General features: G+C 43.7%; 1 protein-coding gene across 7 annotated transcripts in view; it reads left to right on the top strand.

Annotated features, from left to right (window-relative positions):
- LOC119963430 (serine/threonine-protein phosphatase 2A 55 kDa regulatory subunit B gamma isoform) overlaps positions 1–15,900 on the top strand; it is a 341,572-nt gene that overhangs the window by 185,792 nt on the left and 139,880 nt on the right. For 2 of the 7 annotated variants that reach the window (XM_038792539.1, XM_038792542.1), the window contains one exon: positions 10,583–10,649. The exons of the other annotated variants lie outside the window; for them this stretch is intronic. In XM_038792539.1, coding sequence (XP_038648467.1) covers positions 10,583–10,649 — 67 coding nt within the window. The remainder of the gene's footprint in view (positions 1–10,582; positions 10,650–15,900) is intronic. 7 annotated transcript variants of the gene reach the window in all.

Here is a 15,900-nt window from a genome sequence, read left to right on the forward strand (position 1 = left end):
CCCAAGTGTAGCAATAAATGGCACCCCAAACTCCGAGGCCCCTGAAGCGATTTTCTCCCCCCCCCCCCCCCCATCCCCCTCCACGCCCCCCACCCACACACCCACGTGGGAGTATGGCATTCAGATACAGGATCAGCCATAATCATATTGAATGGTTGAGCAGGCCTGAAGGGCTGATTGGCCTATTCCTGCTCCTAGTTTCATTGTTTCTATCTCGTGCAAGTTCATTTGCCCACAGTTTAGAACGGCAGTGTTAAAGGGATGGTTTTCAAATGGCGCAAAAGCAATGAATATCGGCAGGTTCACATCTTGGAGCAAATGTAAAGTTAGCTTCAAAGTAATTCATAAATTCAAACCTGAGTAAAACTGTAATGTAAATGGCCTTGTCTGGACAGCACATATGCAAATTATGGAACTCGTTTTTAGTGCAGTTGTCTCTCTACTCACATTCTCCATCTCCCTGCATGTCTTTCCTATGAAAGAATGTTCATAACCATATAAAACTGATGTGTATGGAAACAATACGTTTGTTAATTGTGACTAATTCATAAAATGCGACATCTGCAGGATGGGACTTGCAGTAGTCTGATGCTTGTGATGCTGTAGACTAGCCTGAACTGTTACTATGGTGATGACATTGGCTCAGATGTTGCAGAATTTGTGTTTTTGCTGTGAGAAACCTTTATCCAAAGTTGCTGTTGTTGACACACAGCGGAATATCTTATGTTTCTGTAGGCATAAATTTGTGACTGACAACCACTACTTTACGACCCCATGGCTTTTGAACTTTACCTTTCAGCCCATCCAATTTGGTTTGTAGCAATGCTACTGAGTGCAATGAAGGAGAGGACTTCGCTTAAATTTGGTTGTGTGGTCTGTTTTTGTGTTGTTCATGAATTTACCACACCCTCAAAGATCATAGAACATTACAGCACATCTCCCCCTAAACGTACCCCCACTCACCTTGAACCTGTGCCCCCTTGTAATTCCCACCCTGGGAAAAAGCTTCTGACTATTCACCCTGTCTATACCACTCGTAATATTTTAGACCTCAAAAAGGTCTCCTGTCAGCCTTTGTCTTTCCACCGAAAAAAATCTGAGTTTATTCAACCTCTCCTCATAGCTAACACCCTCCAGAACAGGCAACATCCTGGTCACCTTTCTTTGTACTCTCTCCTTTCTGGTACTGTGACGACCAGAACTCCACGCAATATTCCAAATGTGGCCGAACTAAAGTTTTATTCACCTGTAACATGACCTGCCAACTCTTATACTCAGTGCCCCGACTGATGAAGGCAAGCATACCGTATGCCTTCTTGACCACTTTATTAATCTCATTGCCACTTTCGTGGAACTATGGACCTGAACGCCCAGATCCCTCTGTATGTCAATGCTTCTAAGGGTTCTGCCATTTACTGCATAGTTCACACCTGAATTTGATCTTTTAAAATGCATCACTTCGCATTTATCGGGGTTGAGCTCCATCTGCCCAAATCTCCAATCTATCTATATTCTTCTGTATTCTCTGCCAGTCCCCTTCATTATCTGCAACTTCCCTTGCTCTTGCTCGCCCTAGTTTTCAAGTTATCAAGTGCAATTGCAATAAAATAGTAGATCGTTTAACACCATTTGTTAAATGCATATAACAGAATTCCTTGTGCATAGTATGCCATTCTGGACATCTTTACAATATGCATTTTTAATTTCATTGGCATCAGTTGAGTTAACGTAGTTTACAAGAAGATACCTCACTTGTTCAGCTCATTGCAGGAGTGATACTCAAGGAGCAGCTATTTTAGGGATTAATTTCCTCCTTTAGCCGTCCTGAACAGCTCCCTTTACATTAACATTAACATTACTGAACAGTGATCGTAATTGCAGAAGAGCACATTCACACTTCAGATTGAAATGTGCCTTTTGGGTTTGAAACCACTGAATGTTATAAAGTCTGGACTGGAGCTTACTACAATTGGGCAGTGATGCTCAGCATTTTTACCATTGCTTGAAAGCAGGAATCATATCACAGTACAATTAAAGATGGGACGTGAATTCATCCATAATGCCCTCTGAGTTACTCAGAGCTATAATCCGACTTTTTTTTAAATTAAAAAGGCAGGCAGGTCACGCTTAACTCCTAATATTCAATTAACTCAGCCTACACGCTACAGGTTCAACGTTTTTGAAAGCCATTCCAATAGGTTCCTTCTCCTCTGCTGTCGACAATGGAACTTTTCGAAAGCCGTGTTGTGTTTTTAAGTGGAAAAGCAGGTGTTCAGCTGAGAAAAATCACTGTTGTGGCCAGAAAAGGTAGGATCATGTGACTGATGTCCTTCACTCTGCTGTTATCAAGACGCTCTTCCAGCAATTTGCCTGTTTCGGGCAGAGGGCCTTTTCTCAGCATGCAAATCAAGGTTCCATATTAGGTCAAGCGTGATGGTGGAGAGCTAGAGCTGACTGTCATCTGCTGGGGCATAACCTTATAGTAGCAGATAATGTCACAAATAGGTAGCGTGTAGCTGAAAAATAGGAGTGGGGTCCACTTCCGTATCCGCCCATGGGACCTGCACACTCAGTTCTAAATTCTGCCTGATGTCTCACTGACACAAATCCTTCTATCTTACTTTAAGCTGCCCAACGCATCCACTGATACCATCCAGCTCTCCAAGCACCTCTCGGCAGGCGACCACCATCCCTGCTAATGATGGGGCCGAGCAATCATAGTTGACTTCAGTTGATACTTTGTTGAGTTAGAAAGTTGCAGGATGTCTGTGTTGGAGAACAGCATACTGCTAATGGATCCCAAAGGCATTTCTCGAGCAATGCATATGAAATGAATTCATTTCTTGCTTCTGATACGAAGGTCAGGTTTCAGCTCTCTACAGCAGTGTACATAGGGCACAGGTTTTATAGATTCTTAGCTGTGTGGCAGTTAAGAGTTTCCTTTATTTCCAGGCTCTCGCCTGAAGCTTTCCAAATGCCGCCAGCGCCATACCAATATGAACTGATAACTCCTTATCAAGCTTCATTGCACTGGAGACCGTTGACGCCAGGGAACAGGATTTGTCAATTTTGTGCTGCTTCGAGCTGGCCAATTTAAGTCATTGGCACTATCTTTAGTACAGTAGGCAGATTCTGACCCCCAAATTCCTTTGCAACAGTTAAGGTGTTTAGAATGGACTGCAGGCCTATACTGAATGCACTACAAAAATTACATCATTAGTAAACAGGAGTTCACGTATCAGGACATGTTCCACATTGGCCTTCATTCTCAGAGATAGTTTACATTGTGGAAAATTCCCATTCTGAAATGGTATCCTATCATTCCGTGGCACAGTAAGCTGCCAGTAGCGCTAGTCCTACTTATAAGAAGATGCTCTGTCGTCTTAATTGACCAGAGCAGTCTTGTCAAAATTCAGTTGACTACTTTGGTGTCGGACGTGTGCAGCGGATTTAAGATTTAATAAAATGTAAATGGCAACTGTAATGAACTCCAATTGGCTTTATTGGTTAGCCAATTGGAGTATGAGCTTCCTCAATGATAGCTCATTGAGGGGGCCCATATAATCACCTGTGTAGGCTTTGTGAGCCAGTCTTAAGTTGACTGGACTGCTAGCAGCACTGTTTGTAGCTGCTCCTGTAATATCGTTATTATAAATAAATATTGGTGTGGTGACGGTACTCCTGTCTCCCTCCCGTGGATTACTACAGCAACCATGTCTGTAAAACATTGGATGCATCATTAGGTGTTGTGCGAATTAGTACCGTCAGTCAGTTGCGGGTGCCCAGAGTATGTCTCAACATGGGAATGTAATTAAGGCTCATGTAACATTTCATTAGCATTGTGCGTGTGTGCTGCAGTATATGTGTGTAATAGGTCTCTGTAGTGACACAGATATCCTCAATGGTGCGTAAGCAAGTGTCTTATTGTAGTGAGCCAATATTCTTGTGTGCTTTTGGGGTTTAAAATATGCTTGAATGCTGACCGCTGAAGGTCTTGAAAATTCTGACCAATTTGGTCATAAAACGGTGCTTTCACCTTTAAACAGAATTGTATTGAATCATCTTTACTTGGTGCCCCCTCAGTAAATGTATTCAGACATAGCCAGTCTTGCTCTCAAGGGCAGAACGGTGGCGCAGTGGTTAGCATTGCTGCCTCATGGCGCCGAGGTCCCAGGTTCGATCCCGGCTCTGGGTCACTGTCCATAAAAAGTTTGCACATTCTCCCCGTGTTTGCGTGGGTTTCGCCCGCACAGCCCAAAAGATGTGCAGGTTAAGCGGATTGGCCACGCTAAATTACCCCTTGATTGGAACAAATTAATGGGGTACACTAAATTTCAAAAAATTAAACCTTGCCCCCTGTTGTTCATGATGCTTATTGATCTGTGCCATTATGGCTAGGCACATTTAGTAAAGAATTTATCCTTTTAAAATGTACCCATTAGATTCACTTTCATTTTTCACAAATGGTTGTAGTACAGGTTCTAAGTCTCCCAAACTGGCAACCTCAGGATGCATTGGATTTCAGATTTTTTGCCAGATTCCTGGTTTGTGCCGTGGGCAGTGCAAGTCCAAGTGGTTCAGGTGGGGTTGGGAGTTGCTAGGAGCACAGGAATAGACCGGTACGTGAAGCAGCAAAGCCAATAACTCGTCAGGCCCCACACCTTGCCAATGCAGAGCCTAGCTGAATTGTCCAGGTAGGTCTTTTTTGATGCGTGACACATTGTACGATTTTAGGACAACTCTGATTTTTAGATAGTTGGATATTTGAAGACACTGCACTGTACTTTAAATCTCTTGATGGGCTTGATTTTAAGTTCTATCCATGTTGGTGGGTTTTGATAGGGTTAAGATTGGGACCTAAATCTTTTTTTTAATGGGAATGAATTGTACAAATGAATTAGATTGGTGTCCCTCACGGTCAGTAAAGTTGAAGTGTAACTGAAATTATGAAATCTGTGTTGACACTGGTGGAAGAAATGCATTCAGCAAACATTTGGTGTGGATCAAGATTTGGGTCGGATTCTTAAAAAAGACACTGGGCTGGATTCTCCGATTTCCAGACGAAGTGCTGACGCCAGCGTGGGAACAGTGGCGTTTTACGCCAGAACAAATGGTGCAACAGCTGCACCAATTCTAGGACCGTTGGGGGGCTTGCAGCCGTGCCTGGTAAAGCTCCCGGCTCCCACACCAAAAACGGCCAGTGAATGGCCGGTTCCATGGCTGCGCATGTGCACACCGGCGGACCCGGCCTGCCAAATAATATCCCCCAGTAACACCCCTCGCCACCACCGCCCACCAGTCCCCCTCAGCCCCCTCGGCTGGTGGCACGGTCCCCCCCGTCATAATATGCACCCATGCACATCATGAGGTAAAAGCAGGCAGTGACAGACACCCAGGTGAGCCAATCAATTTACAGACCAGAACACGACCAATCACCAGACAGAACACCAGAGGGGGGCTTCCACCTATGAAACATACGAGGCATCAGCACTCTGCTGATGATAGCTATCGTGATAGTCAGGGTGTACGAATCATTCAACACCTCCTACAGGTGGATCAGAGCGAGCCTGGTCTAGGTAGTTAGCTTTAGTTACTTCGGGTAGTAGAGAGTCAATCCACAGGCAGCTGTGTTTTGTTACTAGAGTACAGTAAATTTCATATTGAACCAATGCCTTTGTTTGGTGTATACTTGATCAGGTAATTGCATCGTGTGCAATCCGTATTTCCCCAGGGTGAACAACATGACGCCCTACCCCCACCCCCCCAAAAAGTGTGGCGGAGCTGGACACAGTCCCCAGCCGCCACACGGAGTCCACAAAACAAAATACCTCAAGTGTTCCTTGGCGGTCGGGAATTTGGCCCATCAGGGGCGGGACATCGAGGAAGGGCTTCAGGTGACATCCGGCGCCCCGATTTTGGCACAAACGAGGGTTCCCCAGCCGATTGCCAAACACGATTTCGGCATCTGCATTCTGAGAATCCTGCCCACTCACTCAAAATGTTCCTCTCTTTTCGTGTTCTTTGGTTGTTGTTTTTAAAACACAGTGAACTACCACAAACATGACACCCTCAGGACTGAGTCTGTGCCAGATTTTGGAACTTGCCGTTTTAAAAAACAGAACCCCTTAATTCAGTGAATAGAGGACACAGGAAAGCGAAATTATACGATTACAAAGCACTTTAGTTTAATGGCCATGTCTCTGCTGATATTAATTCACTTCTCACGCATTGAATTTAATATCAGATGCCTCTCCCCACCTCCCTACATCAGCGCACTCTGTTTAAAATGAGAAAAGATCAATCAAACTGAAATTATGTTAAAAATACATGCCCTGTAGTTTAACTGAATGCTAAATGTCAGATGCATGAAGCTGCTCCATACTCGACACACCACTGCTCCAATGCAGCAAATCCCTGAAGGTTTCTGAGCTGGGTTAGGTGAGGTCAAGGCTTGCTATGCCACCGGGGACAAATCCGGACACCACTGCTTTTTGGGTAGCTACATTTGAGGTACTCACTCTGTATCTTCTGCTGGAGAGGAGAAGGGATTAATGTTATGGATTTGAGATTTACTATAAAGTTGGCATTCAGTCATTGCGTACAATCCTTTTGTTTTAGTTTAATACAATTCATTGGGGTGTTTCCACTTGTCAGAAAATCTAATTTGTGCTAAACTACATTCCAGGCCCACTTGTTTGCTCCAACATGTTGTGGGTTTCAATGTATCTTGACAATTAAAGTCTTAATTGAATGTGTCATTTAGTCAAACCTATTAATAGTCACTGTGCATTTTAATTTTGTCGAGATCGAACTCCTGTCAGCCGCCATGCCAAGTAACTGAGCTAAAATCTCATCTTTCAAAAGTGACTTAGTGCAGCATTTACTTCATCTCCACTGAGACAATCTCATGAATTGACTTAGTTAACCATGCGAAGGGGATAATGTCTCAGTCTATGGGGTAGGTTATTTAGGGCCGGGATGAGGAGAAACTCCTTTACTCAAAGAGTGGTGCACCTGTGGAATTCTCCACCGCGGAAGGCTGTGGAGGCCGACTCACGAATATATTTAAGCTGGAAATAGATGGATTTCTGGAGTCTAAAGGGGTCAAGGGGTATGGGGAGAGCGTGGTAGTCTGTTGTTGAGACAGAGGATAGACCATGATCATGTTGAATGATGGAGCAGGCTCAAAGGGCCAAATGGCCTCCTCTTCCTAATTTCTGTGTTTCTATGCTGTTCTACGTGGCTAGCTACTAGAGATGAGAGTGAGCCGTAATTTTTGGTTATTTTAAAAACGTTTGTTTCGCAGCCAATCCAATTTAAAATATCTTCTGGATACACAATTCTGTGGAGAAATATTTGGTACAAAATAATAGTCACAAAGAATGGCTAGCAACAGAGACTATTTTCCATTTATATCCTTGCTCCCTTGACTTGGCATTGGCTTTCCATTAGACACGTGAAATATCTTGGGGGACGTTTTTTCACGTTAAAGGTATTATATAAATATATGGATGTGTCGAATCTTCCATGTTTATCGCATGGAAAATAAGTGACTTTTACATTTGTGAGTTATTGCAGTAAAAAATCTGCATTGGCAGAAGAGGTTTGAGTGTGATGCTTGCCCCCCACCCAACACCCTTCCATTTCTCCCTGGGCAGTGCTTCAAATGAAAGATCTGACATAGAAAGGGCTGACTAGTGTTGCACTTAAAACAAAAATATTCACAATCTATTTGCATGAATGCTTTGGCAGAAAGAACCAAAGATGTTCTTTTTTTTAATGTTCTCAGGGCACATTGAGGGTAAATTCAGATTGTTGTGCCAGGCTACAGCCAGTTGCTTAATTAATCATGATTGCTTTTGGAATGAGAGTATCACGATAGGTTTTCCAAGATGATATTATGCTATGAGTGTGCAGATTTACCATGTCTTTTTTCTTTTAATGTTCATGTAATTCCATCAGCTGGAATTCTCCCTGGCAAATGTTTATTTAACATGAAAAGTGCTCGTTTCATTTATAAAAGAAAAAGTAAACAACATAAAAGCGATATTTTAAGAAGTCAGCTTGTGGTAGTATGACGAGGGGTATCATGGTACCTGGGAGTGTGAGCTGCCATTGGTGCAGAGGGCTCACTGCCCATTGGCCCAAGTATCATGTTCTCTGTATTCCTATTGGCCAAGAGGAAGGTAGCTCCGCCGACAAGGCAGGGTATAAGAACCCGTGTTCCCCTGCAGCCAGGCCATTTCTGTACATCTGCTGCCGGGCTCACTTCTTGCTGATTAAAGCCTTTTGTTTCGGACTTCACCTACGTTTCGTGTCCATTGATTGTGCATCACAGCTTCGTATTAATGGGAGCACTAAACTGGTCTCCGTGTCCCCATGCTAAGTGGGGTTCCCTGACCTGATGTTGGCCAGTGACTCCATCCAGTACATGGGGTGGACAATAATCCAGGGCCCATGCTGAACTCTGCTGTATTGTTCCTGACGATTGAAAGGCCTGTTCTCAGTTGGTATCTGTGCTTTACATAAGGATCAGATACATGGGCGAGGTGCCAGAGGATTGCTTGCGTCCAGCATGAATCACAGCCTTCAGGAAAATATGGCAGAGAAAGACAAAATTAGTTGGACGAGAGAAGAAGTTGATGAAGAGGCATTTGGATGGAGGCCAAAATCTCAGATGATTTACTTGCGATTTAGCAACATTGGAAATGGCTATCCTTTCCTGATATCATTCATGTTGAACTTTGGACAATAACGATTCCAGTAGAGCTTTTGGAAATATGAATAATTATAATTGGGATTGGAATTTAAAGCACCTTCGTTAATGTGATTACATCAGACCTACATATATTGGGAAAAGCAATAAATAGTGCCTCTTTTCCCTTATTTGATTCATTGTGCTGTATTTTATTCAGTTTCTCTAACTGTTGACCTCCCTCCCCTGTCCTTTGTTACTAAAGCACCACAATGGCCATTTACACACACTTGAGTCATTTATAACACAAGGTAATCATGATATTTGACACTCCTGAAAATGTTTAATCCTGATTTTCAGTTGCTGTGAAGAAAACGGTGACTGTGCTTCAAAACATGTGCTTTGCAACATCCCAAAGTCATAAAATGTACTGTGTAAATGGTGATTAGTCCCTTCTTTGCAACCCATTTGTGGGTTGTGAGAGAGATTCAGTGGTTGAGTGTGGTGACTTGAATCTGTCGATATGTATGACTGGATGTTGTCTGTAGTCTGGCTCTTTCTTTACTGCCCCTCCCCCACTCTGCCACTGTTCCAAAGTGTGGTGATAACCACTGTAGATATGCATACTTGCAGTTGGGGGATGTATGGCTGCACCTGTAATACAGGTTCCTCCGGTAAGCCCCTGCCAGCTAGCTCCGCCCACAGGGAGCTTGTGTATAAATATGCATGTGAGTCACTCAGACCCTAATCTACAGTTGCAGCCGGAGGAATAGCATCACACAGCAATAAAGCCTCGATTGAACTTGTCTCTCGTCTTTGAGTGCAATTGTTAGCGCCACACACAGCTTCTTCACTTAGCGAGCTTCTAATTTAAGTTTGGTCGTCATGTCCATGGTAATGGATAGGCTGCCTGTAAGGTGTCAGGACTGGGTGAGATGCTTCCAATGATACTAAAGGAAGCGAGAATGGAAATTGCAGAGGCACAGGCCATAATTTTTCAGTTCTCCTTAGGCTCGGGGGAGGTGCCAGAGGGCTGGAAAATTGTAAATGTTACACCCTTATTAATATAAATGTGTAACGAAAGGCCATGGAACTGCAGGTTAGTCAGTTTAACTGTGCTGGGGGCAACCTCTGGAAACAATAATTCAGGGCAAAATTAATCGTCACATGGACAAATGCAGGATAATTATGGAAAACCAGCATGGATGTCATAAAGGAAAATATGTTAAGCATTCAACTTCTTGAAACTAAAAATGGATCTTACAGCCAGGTAGCCACTGTGGTGGGGTACCCCTCTACAGGATGACTTGCAGCTTGGCCTTGTCGCTCGCCAGGCAGGAATGGCATCCAGGCTTGCCTGGAACCGTGTCCCCATCACCATCCCAGTCTGCTGCCAACAGGCCATCTCCAGGCAGTTAAACCGGTCCCAACCGCCAGTGGGATGCTGGCTGGAAAATCCCAGCCGATCTCCTTCAGTTGACCTTATATATGACCCTTTAAGCCGTGCCAGTTACTACTCCGTCTACTTCCTCACAAAAGGCTCGGTGGGGGTGCTGCATGGAGCTTGGGAACTGGCACGCTGGCAAACAAGCCTATCTTTAGCATCCCCCCCCCCCCCCCCCCCCCCCCCCCCCTCCAATTCTGGTAAAGTGCCCAGTGAAAAATGGCCCAAGCACGGAGTCTGCTGAACCTTCTTGCTTTGATTCGCATTGGTCTGTGCTGGCAAGCGTTAAAAATTACGCTGTGGCGATTTCTCAGAGAGCCAGCTGGTAGCAGCAGCAAGGTGATGAATCGGAGCGGCTTGATAAAGGAGAAACCAATAACGGAGTGAGTAAAATCCATAGACCTTATTGTGGGCAAACAATGACAGATTATTTCTGTTACTAGGTGACTGGTGAGTCAGAGAATAGAAAACAGCGATTCGCAATGGAAGAACCAAGGTGGAATGGAACAGGTGAATTGAGGGCTTTTTACTGTCGGTTACTTCACCATATATGATTATAGAGATGAAGAGCAAAATTTAATTGCATGGATTATGGGATTATACAAAGATCTTTGGGGGTTTAGAAATGGGAATGCAAAAGAGAACACCAGCACAGAGGGACAAATGGCCTCTTTCATTGGTGTAATTGTTATGATTTTATAGAAGCTTCAGTGAGCTTGGGGTAGGGGGTTAGAAGTTGTTGTGTTATGGATTTGTTAGGTGCCTCATTAATGAGATTTCGAGATTTTTATGTTTCAACATGAACCATTTATTGGGAGTCCTTAACCATGTACGGATCCTTGTTACTGCTATGTATGGTGCTGCTCCGAAGCAGGTTTCTTCTTGACTGTTCTACGAGCCAATTACCATGTGACTCTATACATCATATCGTGGACAATGCTATCCTCCAGTCCCACATCAACCCTTGCTGTGCCAAGCACCTGTACACTACTGGCGCACACAACGGAAATGTTTAGTGCTGAGCTGAGTTTAGAATAGTGGGCAATATGCCCAATGAAAACTGGCCCAAGAATGGAGCCTGCTGCATTTTATGCCATCTCTTGTTTTGGTTCACATGGGTCTGTGCTGCTTGTTTTAGACATGTGAAATGCAAGTATAGAATAGGCTCTGATGGCCCCCAATTCAGAGTTGTCACCTTCACACTGAACCAGAGTGAAGGAGATAGGGAGAGAGATTGTGCCTGTTTAGAGTTTTGGCCATTGACTGCGCCTGTGCAGTACAGTGAGATTTTGGCAATGGTTTCAGGGTGAATATCGGGAGGTTATTGACTTATTTCTAGTTACAGGTGGGATATATATAATGGGTAGTAATATAGTAATAGTTGAGTTATTGTGTTATGGCTGTTCTGTTGGTTATGGTTATGAGGGAAATTTGAATGTTGTCACTTACTTATCAGTGTAGTTTCACTGAGCTGTGATTAGTTGCTAGTTGAATCAAAGTTTCTTCCATTTCTGGTTCTGCCTCTGCAAATTATTCCCGTTCTTTTGATATCCCTCTTTGGTTTACTCGGCTGAAGAGTCAATCCAGGAAGATATCTTTTGCACTCTCTCCAATGTTGATCATCTATAGTTTGACATTTCCTACAGCTCTAACACTAATCCTCAGCAGACATATCTTCCCAGATAATCCATATGTTCGTGATGAATAAAGAATAAAGTAGTGGTAAAAAAGTAGCATTCAGTGGGCCACATTAAATTTAAAGTAATATCTAAAAAAAATAAATGTTAGAGTACCCAATTCATTTTTTCCAATTATGGGGCAATTTAACGTGGCCAATCCGCCGAGCCTGCACATCTTTTGGGTTGTGGGGGCGAAACCCACGCAAACACGAGGAGAATATGCAAACTCCACACAGACAGTTACCCAGAGCCGGGATGGAACCTGGGATCCTGGCGTCATGAGGCAGCAGTGCTAACCCACTGCGCCACCATCCTGCCCTAAAGTAATATTTTTAAGGCTGCATTTCCTTGTCTGTGGATAAATAAACTGTTGCTGGTTCAATTCATGACTCTTGGCTCCTGACAGTGTGATATGGGATGAAGATGAATGCAGGGCAGAAATTCCAGCCATCCTGGTTTCAGTTATTTTAAGGGGGAGATGGCGGCGTAGTGGGATAGTTTTTGGGACAAGGGTTCAGATCCCACCACGGCAGCTGGTGGATTTTACATTCAATTAAGAATTGAGATGAGATCAGCTACTCTCGATAATAATAATAATCTTTATTGTCACAAGTCGGCTTAACACTGCAGTGAAGTTACTGTGAAAAGCCCCTTGACCATGGAACAATTGTTGATTGTCATTTTTAAAAAAAAATCTGGTTCACTAATGTCCTTGACTGAAGGAAATCTGTCGTCCTTACCTGGTCTGGCCTACATGTGACTCCAGATCCACAGCAATGACTCTTAAATGCCCTCTGAAATGGCCTGACAAGCTACTCCGTTCATGTTGATAGATAATTAGGGATGGGCAACAAATGCTGGCCTTGGCAGTGACACTCTATCCTACGAGAGAAGAGAACTGCTATTTCAATTGCGTGTAAAACAATTATTATTCAAATATTGGCCTCCATTTCATTCCTTTTGAATACTGGTGACTGAGAAACTTCAGACCTGAGGAAGCTTTGTATTTGATCATGTTACCTTTTGTTAAACAGAGATGTGTATATTTTTTCAAAAAGCTATCCAGTATAATATGGCCACAGCATTGCAGAGAAGGCTCAATCCTCTTGCACACATCTGAAGGGCAAATGGGGATGAGGCAATAAATGCTGGCCAGCCACTGGCACCCACATCCCGTGAACAAGCAAATAAAAAATACTGCGCTGGAATTCCTTGTGTTATGTTTGTATTTGACTTTCCAAATGTTGCCTTTGCTCCCTTGCACAGAGTAGCGCCATAAAATTCTTGTCACATCTTATCTGTAAGGTATGCCCTTAACTGACATCGCAATCTTTATTTATAGGCCATTAACTTGTCAAGTTACTTGATTTATTGTAAACACTGTTGCTGTGTATCGAGTAAAGGGAAGCTGTGGGAAACCTCAGAAAAATATTGCAACAGTAAAATTACTGGAAGCTATCAGTTGCTGACCTGGATTGTTAGTGGTTGGCTGAAAGAAAATGTTGCTTACGGAGGTAAGTAGAAGCATAAGACAGACCGTCGAACCTGCTCTTCTGTTCAATAAGACCATAGCTGAACTTCCTTATTAACTCTGTTTTCCTGCCTTATCCCCAAATCCCTTGATCCATTCTGATGAAAGGTCATTGACCTGAAACGTCAGCTCCGCTTGCCTCTCCCAGATACTGGCAGACGTGCTGCAGATTTCCCGCATCCTGTTCTTACGTCAAATTTCCAACCCCCAAATCACATTTTACTTTTGTGTGACTTTGTTTTAGCCATACTGGTTGAGGGTTCAATATTGGCCAGGACACTGGGGAAAAACTTACCTGATTCATCTGCTTTAACAACTCCCTCGAAGTAATTAGCTGACCGTAAAGTGCTTTGCGATGTCCTGGGGTTATGAAAGGATCGATGTAAGAAGAAGTTGGTGATCCTTTCTTGTTGCTCTCGTTGAAAGGAGCAAGGCAGCAGTGGAGAGTGCACCTGAAGAGGATGGTAATGAGCGGTGAAAAGCAGTGGATTAAAATTCCGAGCAGCATTAATGTGATTCAGGGGCTCCGAATTATCTCGGAGAGTGATTATGTATTCTTCCATTGAGTAAAGTTTCAGTCTAAATTTACTGGAAATAAACATGTTCGTGAAATGGATTACCTTGCTCGTGTGACCGTACCAGCTTTGTGTGTGTGTGTGTGTGTATTTGTTTGCGTGTATTCTTTGCGGGATGTGGCTAGGTCAGCATTTTTATTGCCCATTCCTAATTGCCCTTGAGAAGGTGGTGGTTGAGTTGCCGCCTTGAACTGTTGCAGCCCATGTGGTGTAGGTACATCCACAGTGCTTCATCGGGAGGGCAGTTCCAGGATTTTAACTCGGCAACAGTGAAGGAACAGATATGTGGCTTGGGGAGGGAGCTGCTATTGGACTGTTTTCCTTGACACCGGATTTGGAGGCTTTTGCAAAGGTACCACTCGTGGTACTTCTCCAGTGCTTGGAGGTGCCGGCAGTAAGTTGTCCAAGGGCTGGGTTTTGGTCGAGGAAACGGGAAAGTTATGTTGCGAAACCCCCTGACTCGACAGAGCCTCCTTTAAAAAGGCTTCCGCATTTTTTATGTTGGGGAAACAGGAGCATGGGCCCGAGACTGCAACAAAGTCTGGTTTAGCTCACAGGGGCTGGTTTAGCTCACAAGGCTAAATCGCTGGCTTATAAAGCAGACCAAGCAGGCCAGCAGCACGGTTCGATTCCCGTACCAGCCTCCCCGGACAGGCGCCGGAATGTGGCGACTAGGGGCTTTTCACAGTAACTTCATTGAAGCCTACTCGTGACAATAAGCGATTTTCATTTCATTTCATTTCATTCAAGTCAGGCATATGGTGAGGCTGGCTGGAAGACCCGTGCCCGTTACTGGAGCAATGACCCAGTTTTTATGACAAATGTCAGTTCCTCCAGCTCTCACTCCATTGAACACCCCCATCTCCATGGACCTTCATGCCTACTCATACCTCCTTGCCCCCTCAGGCCTTGAGGGTGGCATGCCGTCCCAGTCCTGACTACTGCAGCTCCTGGCACTACAGGGACCCAAGAGCTGCCAGCCAATCAAGAGTAGCCAGCAGGCCTCCGAGGCCAGAAATCTTCCAAGTGCGGAGCGGAATTCCCGTCTCCAGCTAGTTAACACGCTTGGAGAGTGAAACGTCTGCGGTGCAGGCAGTATCGGCGAGTATGCGTTCTCCGCCGACTTTTCGGATGGCAGCAAGGAAAACCATGCCCATTGATGGGATTAATAAGAATAATATAATTACATCATCTTCTGCTGTATCTGTGCTTTCTCTGAACAAATTTGGGTCCTGAAGATTAGTCAGCAAAACATTTTAATTGAAGTAATAAAAAGCCTTTAAATTGGATGCGATCATGTTCGGTAGATTTAATTCCTGTACTTGTAAAAATAAAATGAGATAACAAGAGCGCTGATGTTTGGCACGTTCTGCCATTACTGCAAATGGATTCATGTCTTTTTATTATGATGTTGGAAATCATCATCTGTGCACATCTTACATATGACCTAGCCATAAGAAATTGGTTTGGATTTCTAAATTAGCTTTTGAGGCTGCGGTACTGTGAACATCTGGATTTAATATCTGTCGCTTTGCTAACTTCCTATCCCCTACCTGCTTTGCAAAAGAACAATATCCTTGATCTAATTACTCACCAGGAAACCCCGCAGGACTATGCTAATAGGTATCAGATGCTCTAAATGATGATGAAATTTGCATTATTGCAAGCAAATAACTACTAAAATGTACATGAGCACAACTGTCAATAAGACGTTATTGAAAAAGTAGCAAAGCCCTGTAGCAGTTGGAAGGCTGGCATGTAATAGATTGGCAATTATTATAATAGCTTCATTTAAAATTATATTACGTTATCATTATCATAGTCTGTGCTTTAGATTAAACCTGTTTTTGTCAGAGGAAATTTACAGCAGGGCTGTTGATGCGTGTCGAGCATTAACCGTTTTATTGTATCTTGTTTGTTGATATTTCGACGAATTTGTGGCGGTTAAGATGGCATTGAACAACTGATCCGTGCAG

This window comes from Scyliorhinus canicula, chromosome 3 (genome assembly GCF_902713615.1).
Source record: "Scyliorhinus canicula chromosome 3, sScyCan1.1, whole genome shotgun sequence".
NCBI lineage: Eukaryota > Metazoa > Chordata > Chondrichthyes > Carcharhiniformes > Scyliorhinidae > Scyliorhinus > Scyliorhinus canicula.